Source organism: Prunus dulcis, chromosome 2, assembly GCF_902201215.1.
Source record: "Prunus dulcis chromosome 2, ALMONDv2, whole genome shotgun sequence".
Taxonomy (NCBI): Eukaryota; Viridiplantae; Streptophyta; class Magnoliopsida; order Rosales; family Rosaceae; genus Prunus; species Prunus dulcis.
This window is the reverse complement of record NC_047651.1, coordinates 16,835,924-16,853,775: the sequence shown is the minus strand read 5'-3', so window position 1 is coordinate 16,853,775 and position 17,852 is coordinate 16,835,924. Positions and strand designations below refer to the sequence as shown.

The 17,852-nt window shown below is 35.5% G+C and overlaps 2 protein-coding genes and 1 pseudogene across 5 annotated transcripts; 2 read left to right on the top strand and 1 right to left on the bottom strand.

The window, feature by feature from the left end:
• Positions 1-3,885: 3,885 nt before the first annotated feature.
• On the top strand, positions 3,886-5,980 carry LOC117619693 (annotated as a pseudogene).
• A 772-nt stretch (positions 5,981-6,752) lies between these two features.
• On the bottom strand, positions 6,753-10,107 carry LOC117617648. Of its 2 annotated transcripts, none has more exons than XM_034347111.1 (7): positions 9,879-10,107; positions 8,949-9,285; positions 8,730-8,823; positions 7,907-8,028; positions 7,581-7,730; positions 7,300-7,398; positions 6,753-7,149 (listed from the first exon to the last, which is right to left on the bottom strand). In XM_034347111.1, the coding sequence occupies exons 2-7, from the start codon at positions 9,267-9,269 to the stop codon at positions 7,105-7,107; spliced, it is 831 nt and encodes a 276-aa protein (XP_034203002.1). In that variant the 5' UTR covers positions 9,270-9,285; positions 9,879-10,107; the 3' UTR covers positions 6,753-7,104. The 2 variants fall into 2 exon arrangements, with proteins under 2 accessions (XP_034203002.1, XP_034203001.1); XM_034347110.1 differs by lacking the exon at positions 9,879-10,107 and adding an exon at positions 9,645-9,799.
• A 2,003-nt stretch (positions 10,108-12,110) lies between these two features.
• On the top strand, positions 12,111-17,012 carry LOC117617647 (digalactosyldiacylglycerol synthase 2, chloroplastic). Of its 3 annotated transcripts, none has more exons than XM_034347109.1 (6): positions 12,111-12,364; positions 13,017-13,403; positions 13,870-14,136; positions 14,525-14,874; positions 15,316-15,803; positions 16,607-17,012. In XM_034347109.1, exons 2-6 carry the CDS (start codon positions 13,122-13,124, stop codon positions 16,624-16,626), a joined length of 1,407 nt encoding a protein of 468 aa, XP_034203000.1. In that variant the 5' UTR covers positions 12,111-12,364; positions 13,017-13,121; the 3' UTR covers positions 16,627-17,012. The 3 variants fall into 3 exon arrangements, with proteins under 3 accessions (XP_034203000.1, XP_034202999.1, XP_034202998.1); XM_034347108.1 differs by lacking the exon at positions 16,607-17,012 and adding an exon at positions 15,959-16,244; XM_034347107.1 differs by lacking the exon at positions 16,607-17,012 and adding an exon at positions 15,953-16,244.
• Positions 17,013-17,852: the final 840 nt, after the last annotated feature.

The following is a 17,852-nucleotide window of genomic DNA, read 5'->3' as shown; positions in this document are numbered from 1 at the left end:
TCCACCGTTGGATTGGAATAAAAACTTAGTTCATTTATTTAGGATTAATCACTTGTATAAAATTACGAACACTTCGAAATTGTGTGTCACTTAATTTGTTAACTGCTTATCGTTTTCTTGATTGCTTCAAAGCACAAGCAATAATATCAATTATTAAGATTGGAGAAGGAGGAGGAGGAGGAGATTTGATGACTTGGAAGATTTTGGTGATGGCTTGTCCCCTCTTGAGACATTGTCAAAGACTATTTGTAGTGTATTCAAGTTGCATCAAGAGAATTCTTCGGTACCTCCCACGAAACAAAGATCCTTGTACTTCAACTTCTTGAATGACATGCCGAGCCCTAGCAATTCCAATACCACTCCTGTAAGTATTTTTGTCTCAGATTAAATTTTCACATAATCAATACTTTTATTTTCTAACATTTAGTTTTTTTTATTTTTTTATTTTTAAATTAACTTGTCGCAGAAAGAAGGAAACGAGCTAGTGATGATCAAAAGAGAAAAAGAAGAGATATTGGAGAGTACCACTTGTAGCCATGTTGGGTCTGGAAGTCATGATGATAATGAAGAAGAAAAGTGAGGGAGCCATCAACAAGAAGTTCCCAAGATTATTAAGAAACGCTCCCACAACCACATTCAACAAAGGGGCTTTCAGATTCAAGTCCAAATACTTTTTCTTTATTATGGATTTAGACCCATTAACTTTTATTATATATTTGCTTATGTCTATTGTGTCTTTGTAGATAAATAGTGAAAACATTAATAGAAGGATCACAATTGATCCATATAAAATACAAGTCGCCTAACGTATGGCCAACTGCTCTTAACCTTTTAAACTACAAACTCCTTGCAAGTCGCATAATCTTTCAGCTCTAATTCAAGTACATAAAACAAACTGGGCATACAGTATGTTACCTAGCTATAACTCAAGTAAAAAGAACACATAAGTCATATATACCATACCTATAATTCAAGATTTAAAAGAGGGGATCCTATTCTTAAGCAAGAAGGTAGCAAAGGAAGTAGTAGTGTGAGCAACAATGGGTGTGTGGACTTTTAGTTCTCTTCCTTATTCATTACTGACTTCAACAATTTCAAGTAAGTAAACATGTCATTAATGTAACATTGAAAATAAATTGCAGTTTAGTTGGTTAGATGCTAACTCTTTTCAAGTAACTTTTAATTGGATGAATTAAATATTTTCAAGTCGACCAACTATAGTTTTTGGTCACTTGTATTAGATTTTATGTTCTACGTCTCAAATGTGGGCAGATCAAGGTGACCAAAAATCGTTGCCATTTAAAAATTGGTCTTGGATTATGACTATTCATTTCTAGGTTAACACTCAAGGATCATCACTACCAAAAAAACAAAAACAAAAAAAAAAACTTTTAATTGTGAAATTGTTTAGCAATTTGATTATATATCAACGTATTCAATTTCAGAAATATAAAAATATATATATCGTGTTCGTTTATTTATTTTAGCTTAGTTTTAAAAAAAGGAGAAATTGGAAGGGAAAAAAAAATCATCACACCCAGTATACTATTTGGGAAAAAGAAAAAAAAAAAAAAGTGGCATCAGAATAAACCCGACATGTTTTGGAGTTGGGTCATCAATTTTAATTCTAGAAATGTTAATTTTAATTCTAATCTTCTCAAACCCTAAAGCCCTTGGAGTTTCTATTTCCTCTAGCCTTTGGTGTGACTACGTGGCACGTAAGGTTTAATGTTATACATGATTACTTGGAGGCCAATTAAACTTTCCAATTTCCGTGTTACATATTTTTACTTATACTTTCCTAAAACATTATGGAGTTCTATTCGATTCCAATTGGGATTCAAAATTCCCAAAACTTTCTTATTTCCAATTCACATTGGGAAAACTATACTCGTAAGAGAGAAACTATATAACACAAGAACCCTTCTCACTTCTCTCACTCAAATTTTTTTTTATACGCTCTATTATTCACTTGAAAGCACGCATTGATGAAATCGACAAGCATTATGATTCGAGAGAAGGAAGAAGAACAGGAGATGGGTTTGCTCAGGAAGAAAGATTCTGATGAGCATGGCTATGGCTCGTCCCCGCTTGATACGTTGGCAGAGGCAGCTTGTTTTATTGCTGGCCAGAAAACGAAGGACGAAATTTTGGTACCTCCAAAGAAACGCTTCTCCAACTTCAACTTCTTGAATGATATGTCCGCTGGCCCTAGCAATATGTCTACTACTCCAGTAAGTATACAATATTAATTTCTCTAATTGAATTTCCGACATAATTAATCAGTCATAAATTTCATTTTTAAATATTTATAGTGCAATTATTTATTGCAACAATTTATTTGATTAATTTGTCACAGAAAGAAGAAAACGGGCTCATCATCAGAGGAGAAGAAGAAGTCTCTCACTGCCCCATCGAACAAGTCACAAAGTAAGCTTCTTCTTCTTTTTTTAGGAGAAACCAAAATCATGTTCTTCAATTGATCTAAATCATCAGCACGCAAGATTCACATAGATTGATTCAATATTGGGTCTAATGCCAAGAGGACGGCTCTGTTACTATTAGAAGCTAATTAATTTAACTAATTATGTTACTTAGTATATAATTAATCATAATCTGTGCATGCATCCACCAATGACTTTTGTTTTATATAATTTCTCCTTAGGTGCTAATTAATTATGTACTGTGTAATTTTGTGTGGCAGTTTACTTGAGGAATATCTAATACAGAAGTACCCTAAGAAACTAAGGTCGTCATGTAAAAGTATCACTATATTCGGTCAAAAGCTAAGTTGTGCTAAGAAGAAGAGAGGTAGCTTTTCCAACATGTTATTGGGTTTGAACGTGAAGAAAGACATTAAGATGAAAAAGAGGAGGGTGGTGGTGGCGGCGAAGAACAAGGGTAAGAAGGTCAAATTCGACAACGACATGCCTCCCTCTAACTTGCCTGAAGAATTCAAGAGTTTGATTGAAAATATGAACGGGACAAATGTGCAAAGGTTGGTGCACAAGAGTTTGTTTGAGAGTGACATAAAGAGCCAGCAATGCAGGCTGCTGCTGCCTCGGCAGCAAACCAAATCCACGACTTTCCTTGAACCCCATGAGAAGAATATGCTAAGAAATTATGGGTTCCTTACAGTTCCATTGATAGACCCAAAGCTTAAGCAACAAGAAATAAACTTGGGGTTGTGGAATCCAAACAAAGCAAAGGAATTCTATGTGTTAAAATCTCACTGGAAAAGCATTGTGAGTGAGTATGGACTAGACATCGATGATGTGGTGGAGCTTTGGTCATTCCGGGTTAATCATAACAACAATGAGATTAATGGTGGCTACGACAATGGCGGTCAGCTTCATTTTGCTCTTGTTTTGGTTGGGGATGCTATTAAAAAGGAAAGTGACAAAGAGGGTACTACTAGTTCTGCTAATGATGAAGGTAGTAGTGTGAGCAACAATTTAATGGATGTACAATATTTATTGTGAACATATTATTTGTAATCTAACTGAGAAAATTGGGTCGAGATAATTACGCTTAGTAAAATGCTTGTCTTCTTTTTTTAGAATTTTAAATTTTTACTTTTCTGTCAATTGCAGTTTAAGATATATGCATAAATCTTTCGTTTGAGTTTTTGATGAATTATTTTCGACACATACGAGAAAATTAATGAATATATATTACACAGTTTTTTTAATGTCACTTTTGTTGTTTATCTTTAGGCTTCCTTGTTGCAAATGGACTGCAAATGGTTCTTCTTTGGGCTTGCTTTTGAAAATGCAGCCTTTTCATTTTATCTCCTTTTATTTTTTCCTTAATAAAATTTTACTTATCCCAAAAAAAAAAAATTTAAAAAAAATAAATAAATTCAGCAGTGAACAATGAACAGACATGAACTCGGCACCCCTTCTTCTTCTTCAGCAATCTCTCCCGCCAATATCCCCCACTGAAAATCTTATTATTAAACTGAAAACTCCACTCCCGGTGCACGAACGCCCACATCATCATCATCATCATCATCATCATCATCACTTTGTTATACAAGAGCTTGCGCTGGTAAAACAACAAGAAGAGTAGGAAGAGGAAGAAGAAGCAACCCAGATGACTCCCATGCCACTCTCACTGCTCTCAACTCCAAAGGCCGATTCCCTAGGAAATCCCTCGGCCAGGTTTTTCACTTCCTCCTCGCTCTCTCTCTCTCGATTCGACTTTCTTCTCCCACTTAATAAATTTTCCTTTTTTTCTCTTTGTTTTTTATTTTTCAAATTCCGTGTTCTTGTTTAGTTGCTTAGACAATGTGGGTTTGGTTCCAATTATTTTTTATAAAGATTTTTCCAAAATTTAGTATGTATTGTATGCTAGAAATGGTAAGCAGCCTCGGATTTATTTTCTGAAAGATTTGGTTTTGAATTTTCTTAGTTTGTTTAATTTGTGTGTATTTCCAGCATTATATGTTGGACTCTGAGATCAACGAGCAGCTCACTGCTGCGGCCAATGTTGGAGAAGGTGACGTGGTGTTAGAAATTGGGCCAGGAACAGGTTCTTTGACTAATGTTCTAATTAATGCCGGTGCATTTGTGCTCGCAATCGAAAAGGTTGTTTGTGTGTGTGTGTGTGTTTCTTCTTGGTTATCCAATTAGAACCCTGGGTCTTTGAATTTGAAGCCCTGCAACAAGAGTGGTATTTGTTGCAAATGTGACAAATTGCTTTTAGTATTGTGCACTGATTTTGTAGGGTGTTTTATGTGCTTTAGGATCCACACATGGCTACTCTTGTGAGTGAAAGATTTGCAGAGACTGAACGGTTCAAGGTAAACCACATTTGGTCATATTTAGCTCCACCTTATGCTACTAGGAAATGAGCTCTTAAACATAGTATTATGCTCCTAAAAGTGTGTATTTAAACTTAGTATTATGCTCCTAAAAGTGTGTATTTGGAGCAACATCTTCGAATCCTGGACGCAATGGAATTGAGGGTTTTATGCTCTTTCTGTTTTTATTGCTGATGCCATGGTGACTAATGTTGCAAGAACTGAAACCTGTAGGTTTTGAAAGAGGACTTTGTCAAATGTCACATTCACTTACATATGTCATCACTTTTGGGAAATATAGAGCAATCTGGTGCAAATTCAAGATATGCAAAAGTAAGAATCCTACTTGGTTGCTTAAAATGACTTTGACTTCTGAATGAGATGCATGCTAATTTCAACAATCCATGCTCAAATGAAAACAGTTGGTCTTTTCCCCATGCCCACAATATCCTAAAAAGGCCTATTTGAGTTTCTTGATTGCAGGTAGTCGCTAATATTCTATTGATCTTTTCTGACGTAGTTCTCTTACCCAGGTTGGCATATTCTATTGATCTATGACTGTAAAATTATCTTATTCTAATGGTAAGATCATTTCAGGAGGAGACAGCTTTGCGCTTGGTAGAATCATCTTTGCGGACATCTGAGTACCGCCCCCATCAATATCTTAGTCAATTTCTATTCAGGTATCTCTATGTTTGTATAATTTGGACATAGTAGGCTATTGATTATTTAATATAATTATTGAAGCTGTTTAATGAATAGCAAACTAGAAGAACCTACGAGAAATAACAGTATAGCCGCGCGGCTATACTTTATTAATTTTAAGCGCACGTAAATATTTACAGAGTATAGCCGTGCGGCTAAACTCTTTAATGGATATTTTTAAACATTCGAATATATTTAAATTGTGTTAACTTGTGTATTTATAGTCCCGTAAAGTTATATATATAATATATATGCCTTCTAACACTGTCTATTGTACTTTGTTTAAAAACATAGCAGAACAATGTTATTGAAACTTCAACCAAGTAGTAAGATGTTGCTTGTGTTGCAGGTTGATGCTGCTGTTGTTAAATTTAAGCTGAAGCAACCTGCACACTACCCTCTAGTGTCCTCGACTAAAAGCTTCTTCTCAATGGTTGTTTCAATTTCCATAATCTATCATTCTTTTTTGAATATTATTACGGAGTTTCATTGCCAAATATATATTGTTCCTGTAATGAACGGAAGCAACAGATGCTGAAATTTTAACCTTTTTAATCTCTAAGACGCAGACGTAGGGATAGGGTTTTTAATACTCATTCTAGTTAAAACCTCAGTATCCCGTCTAAGGCATGTTGTCTTTATTTAAGATGGAAAAAAAAAGGGTCAATAGTCTTGTTATTCTCAATAAATAATCCTATCTAATAAATAGAAATGACACCACACATGAACTAAATCTTACAACTACACATGAAATCTCATTTTGACGATAATAGCTATTCATATTGAGTGCTTGCTTAGTAAGGTACTTTGTTGCTTTCTGGGTATTCTGTATTTGTCTGATGGAATCTACAGCTTGTTGATTGGACATTACCATCCATAGTGGATGACTTGCCAATACAAGAAACTCTATTTCATCATCTATCATTTCTACCATCACATAAGGTTCACAACTAATATATTTCTTCATGTGTTTCACACCAAATACCCTTGTTACCGGCAGGGCTGTCTCTAAGATTTTGAGGGCCCTGTGCTAACCTAAATTGAGGCCTTACATAATCTAATAAAAAAATACTTATAACTAAAAGTCATCATCAATAAACATGTAATGACAAAAACATACCTTACTATCCAAAAATCATTCACATTGTAAAACTATTACAAGATTTTTTTCCCCGAAAGAAAAAAAAAAAAATTGAAGTCTAAAATACTGGACTAAGAAAGAAAGATTTTTGGTCACAAGGGCAATCCAAAATGTTGAAGTCTTTTCCCTTTCCAAACACAAACAAGTTAAAAAGTCAAAATTCATACAATTATGCCTCAGCAATGTCAGTCGATACAAAAATACAGAGAAAATCACAAGAAAATGCAAATCTCTACCATAAGGAGACAAGAAGGAAATCATGTGCCGTTTTTCAACTTTGCAACATCCTATACAGCTACAAACGAGGAAACTGGGGAAGCTATTAGCATCCTATTCCAGTAGTCACAGACAAGTGCCGAAATACTTGTACTTCTTTGATCTTTCACCACTTGATTTCTGTTTGCCAAAGGTAATTCACAGGCCTAGGTTCTATCTGACTTTACTTCAGCTGCTCTTACTCAGGCTGAGTATGAGACTTCTCTATTAAGAACTCGATTTTCTGTTATGAAGATGAGCAAGTGCAGCATAAAATAAGTTATTGAACACCAAAGACTAAGGAAGTTGAAGTTTGATAATGCCACTCATTAATCAAGCAGCTCGAGAGACACTCCACTGAGGAAAAAAAGGGGAAGAAGAAGAAGACACATACCTTCACAGATTTATTGACTTCTTCAATCTTATTAAGCAGCAATTCCCCAGGTACTACACCTCTGCGTTCTATTGAGGCATAGCGTGGTGAAGCTGCCATCTGCATAATATGGGCAAAAACATGTTTAATCAGTCCACCAAATACCTGCCTTACAGAATTGGCCAGGGATAGCAAATTGAAAAAGTTGTCAAAATAAAAAATAAAAAAGAATTGAAACAAGTTTGACAAAGATGGAAAAAAAAAATCTATTATTGCAACAGTTCCATCGACAAATCAAATACCTTTAAGCTTTTAGATGGTGATCTCAAAACAGCAGGTCCCTCACTCAATGATCCAGTGCGAGCCATGCTTTCCCCTTCAGCAGTGGGAGCAGTAGGCTTCCAACTTATACCACTATCTTGTATGGCTTTTGCAGCTTCTGTTATGATGACCTACTAGTCATGCAACAACGAAAAAACTCAGTTTGTATGTTAACACGATAAGTTTCTTTAATGGTGTAAAACAAAACAATAGTAACGGAAGAGAATGCATGTTCACAAAAAATCTGATTAGTTTGGCTGATTCAGACAAGAAGAACATAACAACTAAAAGATAAAGTTTTATTCACCTTCCTCAAACCACTAGGGTTAGAAACCCCTTGAACCTGTAGTTCATCTACAGCCGCAGCTTTTCCATGTGCTATACTTTCAATTCTAAAGGTATGAATTCCATACCTTGACTGCAAGCAACCTGTACATAATGAAACAGAAAATACTGTTAGTACCTATGCCATGTAACTTTGCTAACCCAAAAGGACATTGAAATCAAATTTATAGTCAACAAGCTAATGCGGAGATGAATGATGCAATTTTCCAAACCAACATGCAACTGGCCATCCATTATAGTGCAATGCAATCTAGCAAACTTCTATATGGTGTAGTACACTTAGCGACCTTGTTGTATAATGCCCTGTGGACTTTTGCCTCTAGCTGTTTAACTTTTATTTTCTGCACTACATTCCCATTCCTCATTTGAAAAATGAAACTCTTAAGATGGTAACCTGGTTTCTCATGCAAAAACCTTATAGCCACCTTATTACAGGACTATTTACTTAGCCCTGTAGAGGAGCTAGCTTTTATTCTTGGGGGTGTTGGGGACAATAACACAGGTTTTTCAAAATTGTGTAAATAATTGCAGATAGTTTTGTAAACTTGTTATGGATCTTGCATGGGGTATTGGAGGCTCTGGGGGGCGGGCACGGCCACTTCAGGTCGAAGTGTGGCTCCACCATGGAATTCATAATAGTTTCATGTTCTTTAGGAGTGATGACTTGGAAACAAAATTATGCGCACGAATTCAAAATGTAAGCTATGAAGGAGGACTAGAATTAGTGATGAGTGAATGTAGGCATATTTGTAGGTTGCACGGCATAGTAAGGCTGAAATGAGTACCTTGTTCTATAATGATATCAATCACCAGGGAAAGGGGTACATGCTTCTCAATTGTAGTGATGCCCCAGAAGGGTATGAAAGATGGCCTTGAAACCTTTTTGGAGAGGGAAAAAAAATGAAGAATTGCTTTAACGTATTTTTTTATTATATAAGTAATAAAAAATAGAGACTGCTTCAATGCAGTCTTTGGAAAAGATCAAATTTAAATTATGTCCGTACCTTGTAAACAACCTCAGTAGGTGTGACATATAGTTTGCGCGAGGAAATATCCTTCTGAAGAACATATCTCTTAAAGGGCAGATATAACAGCATGATGATGCCAACTCCCCAAGCTAAAACCAGCAATATTGATATAGAAAGCCATATAACAGTGTCATACTTAACGATATTCATTGCAAGCTCTTCAAATGAGGCCGAGTATAGTATTTTCTCAGAACAGCCTGCACTGTCATCCTCATCTATATCGGATTCGGCATAAGGAAGTAGCTTGGTCCTCGAGGAACGAGGCGTAGATAGACCATCCGTGTGACCCATCAACATCTCTTCCAGCTCAAAACTAGTAATAGGAAAACATACAGCATCATTGTCAAATTCAACATTCAAACAATACCATAAGCCATAAGATGTTAACTTTTTCATTCGGATTTAGAGTTTCTTAACACCCTAATTGCTTAAGCCCGAAGTTTTTCATCAAAACCTGAATTGCGATGCAAAGGAGACTAAAGGGCTGCACAGAGCCCTCACAAACAAATAACTCCTGGAAGCAAAAAATCATTTTTCAAATGCTAAAAATAAGTTTCACAGATTCAAACTCTCAGATCAAGCACGCACTTTTCCCTAGGCTAAAAGCAACATTCTAGCTTCCTCTGCTTAAAGTCGTTAGCTTGATTACAACTTGAATGAATACTACTCTACCTGACTTCAGCTAATTATCAAATTTTCCCGTGAACCAAACAACGGAAAGAATGAAAGCATATCATTTTCCCTGGGTTTTCTCGGAAAGCAAACAAGAAGGTGGATATAAAAGCAAGCTCCCAGATACCCATAAAACCGAATCAAAAAATAAAGACCCAGATGTAAAGCAGCATACAGTGGATACATAAAGAAGTAAAATTGGTGGGAGAAAAAAAGGGAAAAAGGAATTATTACCTGGAAAACTTTCGATTTTCAGAGGTCCCGGTACGAAAATCTGGGGCTAAGTTTTTTGTTTATTTTTGGTCCGAAAAATTCTGGGGATTTAAAAGCGACTTTTATGTGGCGATTTTTGTGGGGGTTTTCTGTAATTTTAAGACGGGGTTTGGGTGTAAATAAAAGCATCAGCCTAACAACCAGTCCTCCTTACGCTGTGTTTGTTGCTTTTTCCGCTGGAAATGGGTTTTGGATTTGTTTCACACGCTTGGTTGCGTTGATCCATCTTCTTTGTGATCTCACACGTTTGCGATTAGTTGGAAATTGGGTGTGTAACATGGAAATGCCCTAATCATCCTTTAGCTTACTAATCTCTTACTTTTCGAAGTTTAGAACATGGTGTCACTTTAAAAACAAGATATTGCCCTCTATATGTATATTTCCCACAATTGACAAGAAAATGTTTTCTCATGTTTCTAACTTAATGGATGTCTTTTCTAATAGTACAATAGATATAAATAAATATACATATGTTCTATACATGGATAAAACAGAGTATGGCTTCATTAAGGCCTTGTTTTGTGGACCGATTTGGATTGGAGTTAAGTCCAAATCAGTTCTTATGAGTCTCACTTATAGAGGTGGTGTGACTTGTGAAACATAATATGTGGGATTTGTTTGTTATCCATTTTAATAAGTCGAGTTTCATCGCACGAAATAACGGTAAGGATTCTTGTTCATTTTAATTGAAATAGTCCAATTCAGTCCCACCCATTAGAAGTGAAGAATTTTATATTAACAGTATATGCTAAAAATTTATTTAACTCAACACCATATCTGATTGAGGAGTGAGATTATATAACTTAATAATTATATGAATTATTTTCTTTTTATTCAACACCAGAACAAACTCTTGTCTATAAAATCACAATAGAACAAACTTTCTTCTATAAAATTATACTAGAACAAACTATCGTCCATAAAATTTGAAGTTTATCAAACTTCAAGTCTCCTCCAATAAAATCGAAATCAAATTATCACTTGATCAATTGGTCATTGTCTACTTCCCAACTTCAAATCTTTATATTATTATCTGGAAACATAATTAAAAAAATTAAATTAAATTGCACTTATTACTAGATATAAAACAAAGCTACTTGTACACTCGTAAGTAGATATGCCAATGGATGAGATTTTGATCCAAATCTTGTGTAATTATTAAGAAATGGATTGGACTTCTTAATCCGATAATCCAATTACAATATGAATTCGATAATCTGATTATAAATGGATCAAGATATGGATTACAGTTGATCCGATCCGATAATAATGCTATTCGACTTAGTATGAAGTATAATTTTGTTTTTCTATTCCTTATATTAATATTTTATATGTGTAAGTAATTTTAGTTTATATATACTAAGTATACACTTAAAACTAATTTTGATTATAAAATATCAAAAATTGATATAAAAAGTAGATAAATACAATAAAAGAACGAGGCCACTGATGAAATTTTAATTTTTTTTTTCTACATCACAAAATAAATCAACAATAATTTGATCCAATGCGTAACGAATATGAATTGATAGGTGCAATCTGATAGTCCGAATACGATTCAAATTCGATAATACAATTATGAATAGATTTAGTTTGAATTGAGATATAACCGATCCGAAGTCGACTCTTTTACAAGTATACTCATAAGGCCTAAGAAGCGAAAAAAAAAGAGAAATTCACTATTATACTCAATATAGGAGCCCAAATTATTAAAAAATAATATATATGAAATGGACTTTAGAAATACACTTAAAGCTCATTTACAACATAACAAAGAAGTTTTTAACTTGTTATGAATTACAGAACTACTGTCGATTTCTTAAAACAAGCCAAACCTCAAAACCTCATAATAAAAACCCAAAACACTTAATAGGGCATCAAAGTAATTTAATAATCAAAACTAAATTCAATAGGTCTAGTTGTCATATTTTATATTTTTTTTTGAGTTTGTTTATAAAAATTATATGATATATAATTTATCTAAATTATTAATACTAAGAATGAGTATACGGACGAATTTTGAATTCCTTGGTGCAAAACGAACATACCTTATAACTGTTAAAATTAATATAAAATTGGAAGTCCTTTTTTAAAATAAAAAATAAAAAAATATCGTCGGAATATAAAAAAAGGGTACCGTTCCACGAGGTTGAAGGACAACGGCCTTCGCAGTTAACGTTGCGTCCGCGACCACCAAGACCAAGAAGAGTGTTGTTCAGAGCGCTTTGACATGAAACAGTGAAACTGGTATTATTCCACGACGTCGTATAAGCAGCCATCCGCCCACGCGGAAAAGTTTATTCCTTCTCCTCCACTCAACGCAACCAACCATCTTTCACCCTCCCTCTCTCTCTCTCTCTCTCTCTCTCTCTCTCTCTCGTCTCTGCCTGCATTTCCTTCTGATTCTGAGCTTCACTTCTTCCTTTTTTCTTCGGAAAATTTTTAAGGTACAGTTTTCTCAGTCAGAAACTATATGCTTCATGATATTTGTTTCTTTTTTGCTTAATTATATATACTCTATTTTTAAATAAATAAAAATTTATGAGAATTCTGTTCTTTATTTGTTTGAGCGCTGTCGAGTTAATTATGTTGCTTCGATTACACTTCTCGAATTTCATATTCTAAATTGAAAAGGATTTGGTGTATTCAGATAGCTTTTACATGTATTCGATCTCAAAAGCTTGGGAGTATGGTGGATTTTTTCTTGTAATTTTATCAATCTGGAGGAAATTATTGAAAAACAAAAAGTGGAAATGGGTTTAATTACTCTGTCCATTTGATTATTTTTTGGGGGAATCTAATTCTGTATATGCAAATTTTCTGTATTTATAACATGAACTGTAAATTATAATCATAAGCAATGTTTAATTGTTGCAAAAGAATCATAGAACTACGTATAAGTTCTGAAAATAAGTATTGAATGCGAGGGAAAATGTCCCACAAATCATACTTCCATCCGTGACAGTATTTTTTGCTTCTGTGTTCATTTAATACAAACTGTGATTAAATTACTTGGGCTGCTTTCATTTTTAAGGTGTTACAACTTTCATAGTTCGTTATACAGTTTGAGTGATACTTCATATTTATTCCTCAATGCAGTGTACACTTGGTTATTTATTCCCAATCTGTGTTGTCCAAATTGTAAGAGAGCACTGCAGTAGTATACAGAGCTGATTGGTTTTTACATGCGTACCTGATGATTGGATGGATAAGAAGCGGCAAATTGCGATATTCACTACTGCAAGCCTTCCATGGATGACTGGAACTGCAGTCAACCCTCTATTCCGTGCAGCCTATCTTGCAAAAGACGGGGAGAGAATCGTTACTTTGGTCATTCCTTGGTTATCATTGAAAGACCAAAAACTAGTATATCCCAACAACATCACGTTCAGCTCACCAGCAGAGCAGGAGACTTATGTCCGTCACTGGGTTGATGAGAGGACTGGATTCAAATCTGACTTTGGTATACTTTTTTATCCTGGAAAGGTAAATATACCCACTAATTTATTGCAATTACCATTGTAATTTATACATGCACAAATCCATTTTACTTGCTGGTTGAGAGTTTTACAATATCGAGGGAATCAAAGAGTAGTAATCTATGTAACACCAAAAGAGCATGGATGCTTTTGCCTTTTTCATGGTAGGCTGTGTAGCTGACCAGTTTTTCTTATTATTGAAACACCTTGTGTTTTAAGAATCACAAATTGTATTTATTTATTTTTGTCCTTTTGGGACTCTCCTGTTCTTTACATTTCAATCGTTTACAAGTTTAACAAATTATAATCTGCATGCCCAGTCAACCTGGTGGACATCCAGGTTGACTCATCTTCCCCTGTTCCCTATGCAATATTCTCCTTTTTCTTGCTTTTGGCACCATCAAGGATAGCTGCTCTTCTTCTTTCCATGCCTTATATCGTATTATCAACTTATGTTGTCACTTCTGTTGCAGTTTTCTTTAGATAAAAGGAGCATTCTTGCTGTTGGAGATATTTCGGAAAGAATCCCTGATGAAAAAGCAGATATTGCCATCCTCGAGGAGCCAGAGCACCTTACGTGGTATCATCATGGGAAGAGATGGAAAATTAAATTTCAGCTCGTTGTAGGAATTGTGCATACCAATTATTTGGAATATGTGAGAAGGGAGAAGAATGGAAGAATGCAAGCATTTCTTCTAAAATATATTAATAATTGGGTTGTCAGTATATATTGTCACAAGGTACATCTGGATAAATGATAGTTTTCTTGATATGGCTTTTCTTGGGTAGTTATGCTTTTTCTTTCCAGAATTTATTTTATCTAGCCTGTTCTAGATTCTTTAGAAGACTTGGTGAAATTTGCTCTTGGACTTGTTAGCTGTATGACAGCACAGTTGTAGCGGTAGTTTGAGAGAGAGAGAGAGAGAGAGAGAGAGAGAGAGAGAGAGAGAGAGAGATGGATGAATGACTTTTTTTTTTTTGGTTACAAGAATGGCTTATATTATTAGAAATTGATATTCTATAACAATTTTATTTAGAAGTGGAAATTTGGGGAGGTATGAATGACTTATATTATTGTCATTGTCTTGATATACTTGCTAACCAGATCTCAACTCTGATGTAATTTAGGTAATCAGATTATCTGCTGCCACCCAGGATTATCCTAAATCCATAATTTGCAATGTTCATGGAGTCAACCCCAAGTTTCTTGAGATAGGCAAGAAAAAGCTAGAGCAACAACAAAATGGAATCCAGGCCTTCACCAAAGGTGCCTACTACATTGGGAAGATGGTGTGGAGCAAAGGCTACAAGGAGCTACTCGATCTTCTTCGTGATAATCAAAAGGAATTAACTGGACTTGAGGTCGATTTATATGGAACTGGGGAGGACTCTGATCAAGTTCAAGAAACTGCTAAAAGATTGGAACTGGCTGTTAGAGTCCACCCCGGACGTGACCATGCTGATCTTCTATTTCATGAGTAAGCTTTCTATCTATCTGGCCAACCTGCTGATCATATCAAATTAATAGTCTATAGTTTTGATGACATTCTGAAAAAGAAAGAATTGGTTGTCCAACATTGCACTACACAACCAATGGTTCTATTGAAAGCTGGTCTGACTTGAGTCTTGACCAATCTTTTAATTTTTTGGATGAAAATATAGGATGGCTCTCCTTTGAACATTGATTTCTGATTTTTGACTCATATGTAGATGCAGTGATTTCTAATTATAATAGCAATGTAGGTATTCCAAGGAAAAAAGTGGTTTAGAAATTTAATTAGTCTCATAGTTATTATCAGTGAGCTCAAGGGCAATTTTGTTACCTGTTTGAACCCTTCTCCTTCCAAATACACCCCCCCTTTCATAGAGAGGGTCAGCATGGTTGGAATTTTTACATATTATCCGTGTATTTCTTTCAGTTATAAAGTGTTTCTCAATCCAAGCACCACAGACGTGGTTTGCACCACCACGGCAGAAGCATTGGCAATGGGTAAAATTGTTGTATGTGCCAATCACCCCTCAAATGAATTCTTCAAGCAGTTCCCAAATTGCCGAACATATGACAATGGTGATGGGTTTGTTAAGCTCACACGGCATGCACTTGCTGAAGAGCCTGCCCAGCTGACTGATGCACAGAGGCATGAGCTTTCATGGGAGGCTGCCACAGAACGGTTTTTAAGGGTTACCGAGCTAGACCAGGAATTTACAAGGAAACTGTCAAAAAGTCCTACAAAGAACTTTATGTCTGCATCATTGGGGCTGTCGAGTAGCATGGAGGGTGCATCGGCATATGTGCATCATGTGGCTTCTGGTTTTGAAGCAACACGAAGGATATTCGGTGCAATCCCAAAGAGTTTACAACCAGATGAAGAACAATGTAAGGAGCTTGGGCTGCCTATACCTGCAGGTAAACGAGCCTCGGGAAGATAATGTTGTTGTTTGCTTGTATGAAACAATATTTCAGAGATCCTTTATTATATCAGTTTCAGGATATGGTAGATAATGTTGTTGTTTGCTTGTATGAAACAATATTTCAGAGATTCTTTATTATATCAGTTTCAGGACATGCTTATTTGGCTACCGAGGAATCCAAATCAAGTGGTGTAGAAGGGTAGCTCCTGTTTTATTTTTCTTGTTTCCTGAAATTGAGAATTGGATGGGAATGGAGGAATGTGTTTTTACAAAGGACATGATTTGAATAATGCCTCTTGTCATTGTTAGTCTTTCCGGACAAGTACAAAACAGAGAAATTGGGGAGGGGTTGTAATTGTAATTATAATTGCAATGTACATAACATGTATATTGTTTTGGATTTCCATTTTAATACATATTGCGATGATTTTGTACTTTCTGCTGTGTTTGTTCTCACTTCTGGCTGAGGAAATGAAAATCCACTCATAGCATGTTTACTTAATTTGTGTTGGAATTAATTTTAGTTTATAACTTTGTTATTTTCACATATAAAAACATCAAATACCTTTTATAAATTAACTATTAAACTAAATTCTATTTGATGGATATTCATCCTTGGCTTTTTTCGAATTTACTGTCTAAAGCTAGAAGGACTGATGGAATTCAGTGATTTATTATTTTTGTGTTTACTTGTTGGTTCTTATGGAAATGGAGGAACCGTCATATTTTCAGTATACTGGGGAACCCAATTATGATCCAGTTAAAACTGTTCTCACTGCTGCTAGACAATGGATGCAGGCTGCACTTGCAACCGCTAAAGAATCTTAAAAAGTCCAGGTTTTCCTTGCTTGGGAACCTCCCAGTAACGGTCAATTCAAATTGAACGTGGATGGGTCTAGAAGAAGCTCTTCTGGCTGCATTGGTGCTGGTGGTATTATAAGGAGCTTGAGGGGTGATTGGGTTAGTGGCTTCTCTGTCAGTTTAGGGGAAAGGCCTGATTCTTGAAGTTGAAGTCTGGGGGTTGTTTTTGGGCTGCAGTTGTCCAGCTTATGCAGCTTGTGCAACGGATGCCGCCATAGTTGTCCAGCTCGTGCAGAAACCAGACTTGTTTGGCTACCATCCTCTTGCCCCACTGATACTTCGATGCTGCGCTATGATGGACCAATTTGATAGCTGCTCTATTCTTCATATATACAGGGAGAAGAATGAAGTGGCAGACGCATTTGATAGCTGCTCTATTCTTCATATATACAGGGAGAAGAATGAAATGGCAGACGCTCTCTCTAGCTAACTGGAGCTACAACACGGACCTTGGTCAATGCATCCTTGAGTCTGCTTCCTCTTGGGTTAGTTCGAAGCTTCTTGATGATTTGCTAGGAGTTGTTCATTATCTGTTGGTTTGTTTAAATCATCCTGAGTAGTCTGTTTCTGGGGCTTGGCCCCTCAAAATCTCCATAACAACTGTGCAAACATTTTTTAAAGTACGAGTTCGAAAACTGAATATGGAAATGAGGATAAAAGCTATTTTTCAAATACCATAAGTATTTCCAAACTTTTCAACCCAAAAAAAAAAAAAAAAGTATTTCCAAAGTGGTATTAGAATGTGGTATACAAATGTAGTAAGAGTAGCATTATTCACAAAAATATTCTTCGACTTTTTTTTGAAGAGGGGTATTTCTACCACACATACAAGGAAACATTTTTGCTCACCACTTTACCTTTACCACCATTCTCAATATTTGACACGTGTCCAATAGCCATAACAATGATTAACTCTTTACTTTGTATTTATGGAACCATGGTTATGCCCATAAACACATGTCAAATATTGAGAAGATTGGTGGGGGTATATGTGAGAACCAAATTAAACCTGAACCCTAGGTCAAATAATTAGGCCAATCAATTTGGGAATTATTTGACCTAATTAGGAGTTACCTAACCTAATTGGGAGTTACCTAACCAAATTGGGGGTTACTTGATCCTCGCCTTAATTAGGGATTCGGTTAAATCCCTAAATACATCAACCTCACCAACCACACCAAAC